This window comes from Podospora pseudocomata, chromosome 6 (genome assembly GCF_035222375.1).
Source record: "Podospora pseudocomata strain CBS 415.72m chromosome 6, whole genome shotgun sequence".
In the NCBI taxonomy this organism is placed as follows: domain Eukaryota; kingdom Fungi; phylum Ascomycota; class Sordariomycetes; order Sordariales; family Podosporaceae; genus Podospora; species Podospora pseudocomata.
This window is the reverse complement of record NC_085890.1, coordinates 2,775,917-2,790,661: the sequence shown is the minus strand read 5'-3', so window position 1 is coordinate 2,790,661 and position 14,745 is coordinate 2,775,917. Positions and strand designations below refer to the sequence as shown.

At 54.9% G+C, this 14,745-nt stretch overlaps 6 protein-coding genes across 6 annotated transcripts; 3 read left to right on the top strand and 3 right to left on the bottom strand.

Moving 5' to 3' along the window:
* Positions 1-801: 801 nt before the first annotated feature.
* On the bottom strand, positions 802-2,341 carry QC762_606930 (uncharacterized protein; the record flags this gene model as incomplete). The annotated part of the gene is given in 3 exon segments (XM_062892382.1): positions 802-1,443; positions 1,454-1,703; positions 1,800-2,341. 3 exon segments carry the CDS (start codon positions 2,339-2,341, stop codon positions 802-804), a joined length of 1,434 nt encoding a protein of 477 aa, XP_062740915.1.
* Positions 2,342-2,932: 591 nt separating this feature from the next.
* Positions 2,933-6,193, top strand: QC762_606920 (uncharacterized protein). Its single transcript, XM_062892381.1, has 4 exons — positions 2,933-3,087; positions 3,148-3,193; positions 3,278-4,427; positions 4,489-6,193. Exons 1-4 carry the CDS (start codon positions 3,027-3,029, stop codon positions 4,678-4,680), a joined length of 1,449 nt encoding a protein of 482 aa, XP_062740914.1. The 5' UTR covers positions 2,933-3,026; the 3' UTR covers positions 4,681-6,193.
* Positions 5,441-6,567, bottom strand: QC762_606915 (uncharacterized protein; the record flags this gene model as incomplete). Its single annotated transcript, XM_062892380.1, has 2 exons — positions 5,441-6,382; positions 6,439-6,567. 2 exons carry the CDS (start codon positions 6,565-6,567, stop codon positions 5,441-5,443), a joined length of 1,071 nt encoding a protein of 356 aa, XP_062740913.1.
* A 1,070-nt stretch (positions 6,568-7,637) lies between these two features.
* QC762_606910 (uncharacterized protein) lies at positions 7,638-11,735 on the bottom strand (the record flags this gene model as incomplete). The annotated part of the gene is made up of 5 exons (XM_062892379.1): positions 11,491-11,735; positions 9,213-11,417; positions 8,802-9,088; positions 8,524-8,748; positions 7,638-8,464 (listed from the first exon to the last, which is right to left on the bottom strand). The coding sequence occupies exons 4-5, from the start codon at positions 8,735-8,737 to the stop codon at positions 7,638-7,640; spliced, it is 1,041 nt and encodes a 346-aa protein (XP_062740911.1). The 5' UTR covers positions 8,738-8,748; positions 8,802-9,088; positions 9,213-11,417; positions 11,491-11,735.
* Positions 9,333-9,835, top strand: QC762_606905 (uncharacterized protein; the record flags this gene model as incomplete). The annotated part of the gene is made up of 2 exons (XM_062892378.1): positions 9,333-9,396; positions 9,564-9,835. The coding sequence occupies 2 exons, from the start codon at positions 9,333-9,335 to the stop codon at positions 9,833-9,835; spliced, it is 336 nt and encodes a 111-aa protein (XP_062740912.1).
* A 1,263-nt stretch (positions 11,736-12,998) lies between the features above and the next one.
* On the top strand, positions 12,999-14,685 carry QC762_606900 (uncharacterized protein; the record flags this gene model as incomplete). Its single annotated transcript, XM_062892377.1, has 2 exons — positions 12,999-13,027; positions 13,167-14,685. 2 exons carry the CDS (start codon positions 12,999-13,001, stop codon positions 14,683-14,685), a joined length of 1,548 nt encoding a protein of 515 aa, XP_062740910.1.
* Positions 14,686-14,745: the final 60 nt, after the last annotated feature.

Here is a 14,745-nt window from a genome sequence, read left to right as displayed (position 1 = left end):
AGCCTCGTGCACAACACCCGGTAACCTCGCCTGCGGGAACCAGTTCGGCGCCCCGCCCCCCGACGGCGCCATCTACGTCTGCAACGTGGCCAACGTCTGGGAGCTTTCCTCCCAGTGCAAAGGAGACGGGGCTTGCTTCCAGGCTGACACCACGCGGGCTCACTGCAGCAGCTTTTAGACGACGCTCATCTCGATCTGAACAAGAGGAAGAGGCGGTGCTTTTCATGAGGGACTGATAGATATTTTCGGAGGTGCCGTTGGTGTTTGGGTTTGGGTTTGGTGTTTGGTGTTTGGTGTTTGGTGTTTGGTGTTTGGTGTTTGGTATTCTGGCGTCTGGCTTTGGGCTGTGTTCTGTCTTTGGAAATCTTCTCTTCCTGGTGATGATAGATACTATTGTTTTTGGGGGGCCATCCTCGCAGTCATTTGGATAGACGTAATAACTAGACAAAATAAGCACCCCCCTCGCTCTGTTCACATCGCACAACAACTCACATAAACAAACAAACAAACAACTCTTCATTATCCGCTATCTCCAATCGCTACCCCATAACCCACCCAATCCTTCCATCCTTGCTCCACATATCATCGACACAAGCACCCCCAACCAAAACAACAGTCACCCTTCTCAAATACTTTGCCTTCTTTCACTTGCCGCATTATCAGATGCCGGAATCGGACGGAAAGGCTCCTCCGGAATGGTGTTGTTGTCTTCTTGAGAAGTCCCATTCTGAAGGGCCTCCTGCTGCGGCTGAGGCGCGCCCTCGGCCTTGGCTGCAAGGTCCCGAGCAGCCTTTTCCAGGTCTAGCTCTTTTTCTGCAGCCCTTTCTCCCTCTTCTCGAGTTCGACTTCCAGGGCCGTCCGATCTTTGAATTGGGCACCCCAAGTGCGCTGCATTTCTTGAGTTCTCTGCTCAAGCTCCTGGTGGCTCTGCCGAAGCTGCTGCTCTTGCCAGGACACAGCATTCATGTTTTGATGAAAACAATACCGCAATGTCTCGAGAGCTGCGTAGAACTGGTGACTGTTCGGGCCCACAGGGTAAGGTTGAGGCTGTTGCTGGATATGTTCGGAAGACATCTGGGTATCCGATCCTGGGTTCATGGTGTTCCTCTCGGCCAGTGACCTTTCCCTCTGCTCGAGCAACCTTTCCCATTCACAAAAGCTCTGTTCTCTGGCATCAAGCATCTTCTGCCTCATGTCCCCCTCCTCACGAGCCTCCTGCTGCCTGTCCTTTTCGGCCTTCCGATCTTCCTCCAAGACAGCGTTCTTCCCTCTGACGTCTTTGGCTTCTCTTTCCAACTTCTTCTTTGTATTTTGCACCTCTGTCCGCTCCTCCTTGAGTTTTGCGTTCTCGTTCCTGAGTTTTACTTGAGCATAATTCAGGGCTGTGATTTGCTTGGCCTGCCTTTCGGAGTTTGACTTCAACCTATCCCTCTCCTCGACTACCTTCTCCAACCCCCTTCTCTGCCTTCTCCAACTTCTCCTCTGCCGTCCCCGCGCTGTTTTTTTCGACGGCCAGATTATTTTTCAAGTTTCGTATCCCTGTCGATAGCATCGCCCAATCACTTCTGAACTTGTCCCTCTCGGCCGTCAACTTCGCCACCTCTTGATCCCCAGCCCCTTGAAGGTTCACCAGTGCTGTAGTGGCAGCAGCCGTATTAGCGGAAACGTCATCAGCTCTACTGCCGGAGGCATCAGGCGCATTGCTAGATGCCCCAGAGGGCGCCACGACGGGTTGGCACTACCAAGGTCTGTTCCCATAGTTGCAATGTATGGTATTCTCAGCTGCTGCTTGCACCAACAGGTCGGCGGTGGCGAGAAGTTTCCTGATGGCTCGTAATTCCCCGGGCAAGGCCAGACTCTTGGTCACCATGTTGAAGATGTTGGTCTCCATGCTCAGGCTGAACCGGAACCAAACCTGCCCGTATCGATGCCTTTTCCACTTCGCTCCCTCTCTGTTGGGCGGTGCGGGAGGAGACAGCTCAACCGCCAAATTGGCTGTGATAGCCTCCGGTGGCAAACCCAAGTGATTGGGCTGTTCGAAACAAAGTTCCATCGTGATGGTGTCCTTGCCGTCGACATCCCACTCCTCGTACGCATACTTTGATACATGACACCCGGGGAACAAGTCACATGCGCCCATGGGCGGTGGAGTCATGATTTTGTCGAGGAGGCCGGGGTCTCGACAACGCTCATCGAACCCGCCCCGCTGGTCGGCTAGATGTATGGACGAATGGATTGCGAAAGCCGAGTGGAGGTTCCGTTTCATCTCGACATGGTGCGTTTTGTCGGCACCTATTCTTCTTTCGAGAGTTTCGATCATTCCGGAAACAGGGCCCTCCATTTTGTAACCCCGCGAACGGTGATTCCACTCTCGTCGGGCATGGCGATCGTGATCCATGACGATGGACGCTAATAGTTGTTTGTAATGATGTGTTGATGAACGAATGTGTTTTGATGAATGAATGTGATGCCTGGCTAAGTTGGTAGGTTGGAAGGTTGTGAAAGAGCCAGGTGAGCAGAAATCCTCTGGCTCATGTTGCTGTCGGACGACGGAGGGCAGGTTGATAGGTAATGTAGGCAGTGGCAGTTGCCATGTGCGTCGTGGACAAAACACGGTTATCGAGACTTGAACCTAATTGACAGGCTTTTAGAAATAGTTAATGGACGTTCGAAGATAGCAATAGACCTGAAAAAGGATAGTTGATAGGCCTCAAAATATAGCTAACAGGCCTTTTCAAACAAGTAATAGCAGACCTTCTACCTTCTAAATAGTTGATATACCTTGAAAGATAGTTGATAAACCTCAAAAGATACCTGATAGGCATTTCACTTTACAGTGTCCATTATCTTGTCGTGGCGGCCCGATTTCAGTGCTGACGGCCAGACGCAGCTGTCATGAGGCATGGCAAGTTGCCCCACCAGCCCCATCGTTCTCAACCTCACTCCAGTTCCGTTCCCTGGTTTACACTGCGAATCGTTCCCAACATTCCATTATCAGTACCACCAGGCGCTTGTCAAACACTACAATGGATCAGACACAACCAGAAGACGGCAAGGGCCACAAACGGACCCGGTCGGCCGTCAAAGGTACGTCCAGCCACCGTCACTTGACATCTGTGTCCGGTCCTGACCTGCCAAACTCCAAAGCCACCCGCCCTCGCTCCTCCACCAAAGGTCCGCTCGACGCCGCCGAGTGAGTTCCTCCGTAACCTAACTCTTCTCTCACATCTCAACACATGACAACTAACCCATCCTTCTTTCCGTCCCCCCCAACCAGCCCGCTAGCCCCACCACCAGCAACCTCCCAACCATCAACCACCATCCCACCACCATCATCATCATCAACAACCACCCCAACCCCAGCACCCATCCCCCCATCCCCCAACCCACAGCTCATCCCCCAGCAAACCCCCAGAATGCACCCCTCTCACACCCCCCGCGCTACTTCCCCCCTCCCCCGTTCCCCAGCACTTTCCCCGACACCAGGAACCCCCCGCCGGCCACCCCCAGGCAGCACCGCCCCCCTCCGACCAAAAGACTTCTCCTTCCTCCTCCGCCCCGAAATCTTCCACCCCCTCACCCCACTCAACATCCCCCCCGCCTTCCGCAACTCAACCAAGCAACCGCCGCCCGAAACCCCCCTTCCCGAACTCTTGGAAAAGGGCCACTTCCGCGCGGCCGCCATATCAGCCGTGCAAACCCTCACCGGAACAGGCCGCACCCCCCAGCAGCCGGACCCGTCGGACCACGTCAGGATTTTTGACTTGTTGTACACCCGGTGGGCCTGCCTGACCTTGATCAACTCGACCGACTTGGCGGCGCAGGAAGTGAAAGCGTTGGGTGATCTGAACAGCGCGTTTTATCTCTCTGAGGATCCCACCTCGGGAAAGACACATCATCTTGTTCCGTGGGGGTTGAGGGTGTTGAATGTACGACTGCAGGCGATTGGGTTTGGGGATTTGAGGCGGGCGGTGATGAGTTATTATGAGCTGGCGAGGGAGGCGAGGGTGAAGTTGGGTGAGGCGATGGGGGCGCATGATAACTCTTCGCGGGAGCTGTGGAGGGAGAGGTTGGAGGATTTGGGGGTGAGGGTTGCGGGGGCGTTGGTGGAGATGGGGGATGTGAAGGGGGCGGGGGAGCACTTGAGGGGGTTGAAGGTTGGGGATGGGGGGAAGATGGAGATGATGAGGGCGTTGCTTTGGTTGAGGTTGGGGGATGTGGATGCCGCGAGGGGGTGTGTGATGAATGGGGAGGGGAGGGGGGTCACGAGGGGGGAGAAGGTGGTTTTGGCCTTGTGTGATATGGCGGATGGGGAGTATGAGGAGGCGGTGGCGAAGTGGAGGGAGTTGGAGGAGGAGGAAGAGGGGGATGAGATGGTGATGGTGAATTTGGCCGTTTGTTTGCTTTATGTGGGGAGGATGCAGGAGGTGAGTTGTGTTTTCCTTTTGTTTGTTGAGATGAGAGAGTTGCTAATGTTTTTAACTGTAGGGACGAGCATTGTTGGAGGGAATGGTGGATGCTGGTCGGTCGTCGCATACTTTGTTGTTTAATTTGACGACGATGTATGAGTTGTGCACGGAGAGGGCGCGCAGCTTGAAGGTCAGATTGTCGGAAAAGGTGGCGGCAATGGAAGAGACGAATGATGGATGGGAGAAGACAAATGCCGATTTCAAGTTGTGAGCCTGGGCATTAAAGTTTGGATAGAAGAGCTGGGATGAAGTAGCAAGCAAGCAGCTGGTCAACCAAGAACGGAAGTGTTGAGGCTGGAATGACAAACACGAAGGCAACGCGGGATGGGCGTGACAGGTGTTTGTTGTGCGCGGATGCTCCAGAGAAGGCACGGGTATATATACTCCACGTCCGACCTCATCCTCCGTCGATCCCACACTGGCAGTTGAACCAGAAGAACGCAGCTTGGATGGCGCAACTGTCAGTGTGCAAGGGTGCCCTTTACCACCCTGCCAGAACTTGGTCTCGGCCAACACTGCGCAGGAGGTCATCCGTTTGATTCCCCCTGGTGGTAAAATCTCGCACGGCAAGGTTTTCGTAGCTGGACCTCCAAGCCCTGTCTTGACGACGATAACTTGGTGCCATCTCTCCACCAGCTCCCGACCTTGGTGACTCCCTTGGGAGGGAGTTTGCGAGATGGTAGCCCCAGTGGGAGGTGGTCTGGTGAGCTTTTTTGCTCTTTTACTTTTTTATTTTTTATTTTTTTATTTTTTATTATTCGCGATTCTTTTTCTTTTAATGTGAAAGAATTTTGGTTTGATAATTAATTTTATCAATTTCTTCTGAATGCCCAACCGTGCTAACCGACTCTAGATTGTTACCCTTTCCCATAAAACAAGTCGCTGTTTATCCAAAAAATTCAAGACCTAGCCCACCGGCGCTTACCCAACACAAAAGAGAACTTTTCTTTCATCCATCCATCATCACCTCCTCAAAACTGCCCACGGCTGTACGGCTCATACGCCGTGTTCAAATCCCTCGTCTGCCTGTTATTCCCCCCCGCCCCCATCGACACAAGCGGGACGTTACTACTCCCTTTCGTGTTATTCCCATCCCCCCTCCTCCCAGAATACTCATCCGGCGCCGCCCAGTCATCCTCCATCCTCCGTTCCACATCCCTATGCCCCATCACCACCCCTTGCTGCTGCTGCTGCTGCTGCTGCTGTGGTTGTCGCTGTCCACCATTATTCTGCTTCTCGTAACCACCCACAAGCGGCACATCCACCTCTCCCCCCTCAACACCCCTTTCACTACCCCCCCCCATCTTCCACCCCTTCCCCTTCTGCCTCCTATAAGCAATCACATACCCCCCACACGCCCCCCCAAACAACCCAGCCGCCACCAACCCCAACGCCACCGGCCAGCCCCCGTTCTTGGCCGCGATCCCAAACCCGCCAAAGACATCATTGATCGCGTCGGAAAGTCGCTTGTAAATCACGGCGCCTGTTATCGTCCCTGCGCCAAGGAACAGCATCCCAAACCCGCATGTTATACTTGCCAGCAAAGGGGAGAAGTAGCTCTCCACCGGGGCGGAAAGAGCGCAGATCACACCCACGATGAAAGACCACTCGATGAAGCGTGCCGAGCGGGTGTAGGAACGGAGGGAGTCCTTGAAGAGGATGGAGTTGTGGGTGCGGGAGGGCTCGGAGAGTTTGAGGTCGCGTTCGGGGCGGAACCAGAAGTTGATGTCGGGGGGGGAGCAGGTTGTTGATGCGGGGGTGAGGGAGCATTCCGTCAGGAGGTGGAGGGTTGCGTGGTCTGGGAGGGGGGAGGAGGAAGGGGAGAGGTAGTCGGTTCCGGCTAGGGTTGAGAGGTCTTTTAGGGGGACCGAGGAGGGGAGGGGGGTGGGGAGGGAGATGGCTGTGTTGTCGATCTGGGGATAGTTAGCAGATATAAGGGGTTCCCACGGGAAAAGAAGGAAATAAATACCTTGAGCCAGTGGATGGAGGTGAGGGAGTTGTTGAAGCCGGAAAAGATCACCAAGCAGCAGAGGATGAGGGTGGCGAGGTTGAGGAGGATGGGGGGGAGGGTTTGGAGCAGGAGGGTTTTGGGGGGCATTTTTGCGCTTTGTGTTTGGTTGGTGATGTCGGATGGCTGGAGAGGAGAAGAGGATGTCTGACGGAACGAACAGAAGTTCCACGAAAGAGGTTGGGTCAGTGATATACACCCATCACCTCCCACGAGGGAAGGGAGAGAAAAAAACACCGTCGGGGAACTACCACGATCGGGAAAATCTCAACATCTCAAACGTGGCTCACGCCGATTCACACCACGCGCGCATGGTGAGATCTGAGGCAGGCAGCGACAAGCAAGGGAAACACAGCTTGGCTTTGATGACATGACAGGGGCTCCACCACGCCGGCTGCTGCAGGGGGGAGGTTGTCTCGGGTTCTTTTGGTGCAGAGTAGAGTGTGTAGGTGGGTATTTGCAGCTTATGGATAGGTCTCGGGTTGTATGTTATTCTGGTGTTGAGTTGGTTGTAATTTGAGGTCTGCATGTGCTTCGTTTGGTGCATTTGGCTGCTGGCTTGGTGGTCAAGGCATCTTCATCTTTGAAGACAGGGGCTGTTGTCCCCAAAGTTTAGCGCTTAGCTGCTGCACTGCCTCTGGAACGGTTGCCCGCCCGTCAGCCACAGTTCCAGAGGTGCAAATAAAGTTTGCTGGAGAAAATGCCCAAAATAGCAAACAGCTTCTCACCCCTGTCTCCTTCTGCACTAAGGTCTGACCTTTATCGTGATCCTTTGACGATCCTTGAAAGCTGATGACCCCCGTCAACATCCCGACGGAGATTAGTCAAGGCGTCTCTGTTTCTTTGGCTCGTTGGGTTGCGAAGGCATATTTCCAATGCCTAACATCACCCAGGACCACTCCGCAACATCATCAAGCTTCGAAAACCATGTCAAACGGCAACCACCGCCAGTCAGGCATGGTAAGGAAGCATCAACGCCGGTGCCAATCACTAGTTGCTGTCTTTGCCGTGCTTCCGGGTTTCTCGAACCGGGTAGACATTTGGATATTTTGCGTGCTGAGGAGCGAACGTTCCGATCAAACATACTTTCAAATCTATCCTCCCTGTCCAAAACACACCACCCAACTCTGACCCCAAGCTCCGTCATTCTATTCCAAAAATCAGGCAAACAGTCTACCCACCGCCTCCGCAACAGCTTCCCCGCTCCCGCAAACAATCCCCCCCCTCTCATCCGTCTCCCTGACCTCCCTCTCCAAAATCCGCCTCCCCCCCCTTTCAAACTCCACCGCCTCCCCCCCCGCGCACTCGACCACCAGCGCGACAGGACAAAGCTCATACAGCCGCCTCAATTTGGCCCCGTGCCTCCCGCTCACCGGCGACAAGTAAACCCCATGCCCCTTGACCAACCCGTGGACAATGTCCGGCACCAACCCCCCCGAGTACCTCAGCGTGTACGCCTGGGCGATATACTGGCTCACCAAGCCGGCATACTGCGGTATATCCGACGCCGACCTCAGATTGGCCGGAGAAAAGTATTTGGTCTTTGGGTTCGGGGCCGAGAGAGACAAAGCAGGGCGGGTGAGTTCCCATGTTTGGGTTAGGTTGTCAAGGCCTGCTTCTAGGCAGATTGATGGAAGGGAAGACAGGAGCCGGATGGCGATGATGGCTGTTGTGCGGGGGCCGAAGACGCCCAGGATGGAGAGGAATTGGGATTTGGAGGGGGGTGTGTTGAGGGCTGAGGGGCCGTCCCAGAGGCCGATGATGGCGCCGACCGTCCAGTTGGAGGGGATGATGGAGCTGCCGTCTAGGGGGTCGAAGGCGAGGGTGTATTTTTCGTGGCATGAGGAGGAGGAGGAGGAGGAGGAGGAGGAGGTGTGGACAACGGGGCGTTCGACCGGGTCTTCTTCGCTGGAGGCGGTGACGATGGTGGGACAGGAGGTGATGGCTTGGCGGATGTGGGCTTCGGCTTGGACGTCGACGTTGAGTTCTGGGGGTTGAAATTAGTATGATTTGGTCTGAGGCAAGGAGATGAGAAGGAAAGCGTACGGTCATCGCCAAAGATGTTGGAGGTGCCGGCTGCGGAGACGTGGTGGGAGCTTTGGAGGTCTCTGGCGATCTCGGCCACGCTCTTCAGAAGGGAAGGGATGACGGAGCTGAGGAGGGAGTCGCGGGTTCCGTCTTGAGGGATGGCTTTTTGGAGATGAGAAATTAGGTCTGTCGACAGGCGAATGTCGGGGGTGGTGGTGGTGGTGCTGCCCATGATGCCTATGGCTTTGTCAGTTGAAAGAGCTACATGAGTCAAGCTCTGAAGTGGAGGAACCGACCTGAAGTCGAAACCTGAAGATACAAAATGATTCTGTTGGCTGTGTGGTATATTTCATGAAACTTCGGCTCATGAATCAAAAATGTTGATCAAATTTGGCACTGATGCTGAAAATAGATCATGTCAAGTGTTGGGACCAAGAAATGCCGCGAAACCCGACTTGATCTGAATTTGCTGGGATCCAACCAGCCTTCTCAGGGTTAGGGTCAACTTCAAGATCGAGGAGCGATATAGGAGACAATCACTCAAGTGAATAGGAATAATGGCTCAAGCAGAGGCTGAAAGAAGCTATCAGAATGAAGAGCAAGATAAGGAGTTGCAAAATGCTGTTATTGTGGTCCCAGACTGAATGAGAGCCCACAAATGTGAATACCAAGGCCACCTATTGTCAGGTTCTTGCCTTTTCACTCACCACGATATGCCAGGCTATTATAAGTATTTCCACCGTCGACGGTCGAAATAACTCTCTAGCCCCGCCTCCTATTCCTTCAACACCAACCACAATCACCCTGTCGGCTGGCAAAACGCCGAGATGTCTCCCACCAAGCCGCAGCACATCAGCGGCGAGTTCGTGATCACTGACGACGACAACGGTGGTAAGTTGACATCGCAGCCTCATTGCCTTGATACCCAAGCCGCCTATAGTCCCAACCGCACACACAAGCCGCACTTTCTTCTATTCCTCCTCTAGCCCACAAAACCCACCTCCAGATTCACACTTCCCTTTCCACCCTCTTCGTTCCCAAGCCATCACCACCATGAGCGAACGCGTCGAGGTTCAACTTCGAGCCCGGCTCCGAGCCGGCTCTCGAGCACCTCGAGGCTCTCATGGACAGATTACAGGAGCACGAGAAGGCTCTGGGACGAGTCCATGAGGGCCAGGAGGCGGTGCTTCGGGTCCATCTCTTTGTCCCATCATCCTTGAGACTCTTGTCTTTTCAACACACATCACCCAGCCCAGAGACCATGTTTTCCGTCCGATCTCACTCAGGGCCTTCCTTTCGTCCCATCTCCAACAATACCCTACTCCTTTAGTCATGTGGCCCGGTGGGCTACATATCCTACCTTCCAGAGCCTCTTGCCCATCTACAAATTTCTTCGCCTCTCGCAATTCCCTTCACCTTCCACAACATCTTGACCTCCCTGAACGCCTCTCACCTCTCACCTCTCCCCAGAACCTTTCGCTACCAACTAACACTTTCAACCAGGTGAACGGGCCCCAATGAAGCGCTCCTTCGACAAGGTGGACGAGATCCCCAAATACGAGGGTGTCCGTCCCAAAGCCCTCGTGTTCGACGCCAGCGCCATTCTCGAGAACCGCACCGGCATCTGCCACGCCATGCACAAGGTCTTCCAGAAGGTCTTTCCCACCCACCCGATGCCCACCCAAGACGAGGTCATGGAGGCGTACTCCTACAGCGGTGCCTGGTGAGTCGCAAAAAATCTTCTCGCTTTTCTGGACTCTCTAACCAGACCTCTCCCGCAGGCCTGACATGCTCGCCCACCTCGGCATCTCCAGGAAAGAGTACCGCGCCAAGCAAAAGGCTTCCGAGGAGGCCTACATGAAAGCCTACGGCAGAGCCAACGCCGTCGAGCAGCTTGCCTATTTCAGCGACTCAGTCCGCGTTCTCCGCGCCGCCAAGGAGGAGGGCTTCGTCCTCGTTCTCTACAGTGACAACAGCCCCTTGATAGTCGATGCCCTGCTCCGGTTGGGAACCGTCGACATCTTTGACATCTACATCGACAATGAAAACGCCTGGATCAGCCGCGGTGTCGCAGCCCCGCCCCGTCCCATCGAGACCAAGGACATTATCGAGGCGTATGATGAGTACCTCAAGGACAAGGGACTCAAAGTGGAGGGTAAGCCATTCCGATTTCCTTTTTCTCCCCTTCAGCTGCCAACTGAATTCCCGCACACAGGAGACGACAGCAACAAACTCAAGCGCGAAGAGATGATGTTGATCGAGGGCACCATCAAGCAGCTCGAATCCCATCGTGAGAAGGGAGAGAATTCCGAGACGTGGAATTACCCTCTCGTGTACGTCGCCCGCACCGAGGCCGAGATCAGCGTCGAGCAGGAATCTTGGTGCGCTTTGATCGTGGAGGATTTGGACGAATTTGGCTACGCCGTGTTTGGTCTTGCTCTTCCCGAGACTGCTCCGGCTCGTCCAGTTCCACCCGGTCGTGCCACGGACAAAGTTGTCGATTCGGTTGAGAAGGAGGTGGTTGAAGTTGAGGATGGGGAGAAGGATGCCGGCGAGCAGCAGATGGACAATGCTGAGGAGTAGCAGAGCAAGGATGCTGCTGATGAGCAGGAGGACAAGGATACCGAGGAGCAGAACAATGTTGCCGAGGAGCACCGGAGAACCGATACTGAGGAGCGACAAGAGCAGGAGAAGGGTTCGAACGTAGTGAGTGACAAGGCCGATGAGGTTGTCTAGGCGCGGCGGGTTTGGCCCGGGAGAAGTTTTCTTTTCCGAGTCTGGGGTCTGTCTTTGCGGAATCTGGGGGTGTCGTTATGAGCGGAGTTGGGGATTGTTTGCTCTGGTCCTTTGAGCCATGTGCAGCGCGAGAGTGCGCGCCAATGATACCCGATTCGTTTCTTCTGCGCTGTCACCTTTAATTGCTTTAGCTGTGGAAAGTTTGAATGCTTCTCTTGGCTTTTGCTGGGGATATGGGTTACCGCTTACCTTTGGTCAGTGTATAGACCACAATCAATGCCTTCTCACTGCCATAGAAGCTGTGATGGCATGGTAAAAAACAGCATTCTCTCATGCCACGTATGGCAATCTGACATCACCAGACATCCAAAGACAGGTGCCGAGCATAATGAACTTCGGTTACATTAGTCAAAAACAGAAAACACCATCCTTAGCTGTCACAAAGTTAATTCCTCAGATATACCCCTCGGTGGTACGGCAGCAACATGGTCGAGTCTGTTGGCGGCAGAACAGTGAGAATCGGCAAACAGGGGCGCCGGAACGTAACGCACAAGACCCAAACACCTTCTATAAAAGCATTAGCGAGTTGAGTTGTCTTTCCTGCTCGCCGACTCAGTCAGATCGGCCGCCAACATCATCTTGAAAACTCACTGCCAAGAAGCTTACATCAACCGCACCTCCCAAGACCACAACTCATCACCACCACTGCTGGCTACCTACCCCAAGCCACCATCCAATCTCCCCAAGCCACCATCCAATCTCCCCAAGCTTGACCCCCTTTACGTTCTGACGCAACAGGCTCTTCGGACATATCTTCTTGCATTGCCGTGGGTGTGTGTGTGTGAGCTGCTGCTGGGTCGTCGTCACCAGCAGCCAGCCAACAACCACGCGGGATGGCACGCCGCTGATTGGATCCCACCCGAACATTTTATGCACACCACTCCCATGCCCCTGTCGCACAACACTCACACACATACACACACACACACACGCACACACACACGCACGCACGCACGCGCAACAGCGCCTCTCCCGTTGCCGAAGCGCTTCTCCCAGCAACCCGCTGCCATGTCCACGGGTCTTGCCATGTGCCCTTATTTCTCGGCATCTTGCATGATTTGAAAGGGCCTGGCAGTCCCCCGGACCTGAGAGGGGGTGTGCTGCATGCCGTCGCTTTCCATCCCGCGTTTGTCGTCCCACCATCAGCTTCTCCCAGAACTTGGACACTTTCCACTACCCTTTTCCACACGACCACCACCACCTACCAGGCAGCCCATCTTATCCTATCCTTCTCCGCATCTCCTTCGCCGCCGGTAGCTGTTCCTGAATAAAAATCCACGATCCTCTTTTGCACCTGGAGCGCCCGCGTCGTTCCGTGTTCCGCTATAGCAAACCGTGTACAAACCACTGGTCAGTATTCTGGGTTTTTGCAAAAGTCTCACGGGAACATCCGTCCGGGCGGGGAAAATAGTATGGTGGCAAGCGACGGAGCTGGCCCCGGGCCTTCAACCGTGGCAGTCGAACGGGAAGCTGCACTACCGGCTAGCGGCATCACAGGCCTGACAGGAGGAGAAGGAGAAGAAGAAGGAGGAAGAGAAGGAGGAGGTGGAGGAGGAGGAGGAGGAGGAGGAGGAGGAGGAGGAGGAGGCAGTAGTACCGGAACGAAGAAATGGGCGACCGAGGAGGACTTCAACAAGCACAGGGAAATAATCACCCAGCTGTACCATCGTGAAACCCTGACGCAGCTGATGCAGACGATGGAGGTTCGATATGGCTTCCTTGCCACGTAAGTCGGCCACTCGCGCAGGGGATGGGGGTTTGCTGACGAGCAAAACCAAAACCCACAGGAACAAAATGTACAGAGCACGATTTAAACGATGGGGCCTCGGGAAACGTAAGAGATCGGACAGCGCTTTGGCTAACAGGCCAAGGAAGCCGAAGCTGAAGCAACCCGTGCCGATGCCGATGCCGATGCGGCCCGCAGCAGGAGACGCCAGCCAGCATGCCCAACCCGAACCCGAACCCGAACTTCAGGAAGATGATGTCGAGGAGATCATTCCATCGCACCATCATGAACAGCATGCTGTCCCTTATGTACAGCGACGGAGAGGTTTATTGCTAGTAAACGGCAAATGGATCGATTTGTCGCTCATGACGGACGACGAACGCCTCCGACAACACAAATCCCGAAAGCAAACCGCCAGCTCCCCCCCATCCACCTCCACCGCCTTGTCCCTCTCCCGATCACCCTCCCCTCGAAACCTCCAGGCACCCGACACCCTCCAGTCAACCGAGAACATGTACCGCGCCGTGAGGGATTACTTCACGGCATCCTTCACCTCCAACCGCTGGTCCTTCCTCGAAGACACCACCTCCCCAGACCAAGCCCGCAACGACAAAGCCGTGGTGGCAACCCACACCGGCGTCCGCCGCGGCTTCGAGATCTGGCGCCGGCTGATGACCGCCGTCCGTCTGTTCCACGACACCTCCCACCCCGACAACCGCGCCCAGTCAATAAAAGTAATCCGCATCACCTTCGCCGAGCTCACCTCCACCCTCTCCAGCGGTCGAGAATCACCCCTCCTCTTCTTCTGGGTAATGCACGCCCTCACCCTCTTCCGCTCCATCCCCGACCCAAACTTCCAACGGCTGGAAACCTACCTCCTCAAACACCTCTTCGAACTGACCGAAACCGTCCGCCTCCAAAACGGCGCCATCCCCCACCCCACCGCCCAGCTCTGGAAAGTCCTCTACTCCAACGGAAAATCCCTCCTGTTTTCGCCCCCCTCCTCACCATCACCAGACAACGATGACAAGTCCCCCCTAATCAACCACACCCACCTCTCCTCCCTCATCTCCCTCGCCGTCTCCCTTTTTTCCTCCCACTACTCCCCCCTCCACAAAAGAACAATAGAACTGTCCAACCTCTCCATCTTCACCTCCCTCCCCCCCCACCATCCCTCCTCCTCCACCCTCCTCACCCCCAAATTTCACTCCCTTTTTACTCGGGTAACCTCCTCCCTCCCTGACGTGTTCGACGGCAGGGAAATGGACGTCCGCGCCTGGCTGGCATCCCATTACTTCACCCTAGGCGACCTAACCTCCGCCTCCTCCCTCCTCGAGCCCATCCTCCTCGATCCGATAAAACTAAAAGAGGTCAACAAAGTCCAGGAGGCCTCCGAGTCGTTCAATCTCTTGTACGGCTCCATAAAGATGGCCATGGGGGATGTACGAGCCGCCGAGGGGATCTTCCGACAGGTGATAAAACGGGGCCGCATAAGCTGGAAAGAGCACGGGGAGGACGTCCACCTTTCTGATGGGCTCCTCGCGCTTGATCAATGCCTCAGGGTGCAGGGACGGACAAAGGAGGCGGATGAGGTGATAAAGGAGCATAGGCAACTGCTGAGGGAAGCGTTGATGAGGCGGGGGGAGGAGGATACTTGAGCCCCCTTTAGAAAAAAAAAAAGCATTTGCATACGCTCTCATGTTTAGCATGACGTTGGT

Excerpts from the sequence above, each read along its gene's own strand:
- QC762_606920 (XM_062892381.1), top strand. The coding sequence starts at position 3,027 with ATGGATCAGACACAACCAGAAGACGGCAAGGGCCACAAACGGACCCGG. Across the intron at positions 3,194-3,277 it reads GGTCCGCTCGACGCCGCCGA|CCCGCTAGCCCCACCACCAG; the intron begins GTGAGTTCCTCC and ends CCCCCCAACCAG. Across the intron at positions 4,428-4,488 it reads ATGTGGGGAGGATGCAGGAG|GGACGAGCATTGTTGGAGGG; the intron begins GTGAGTTGTGTT and ends TTTTAACTGTAG.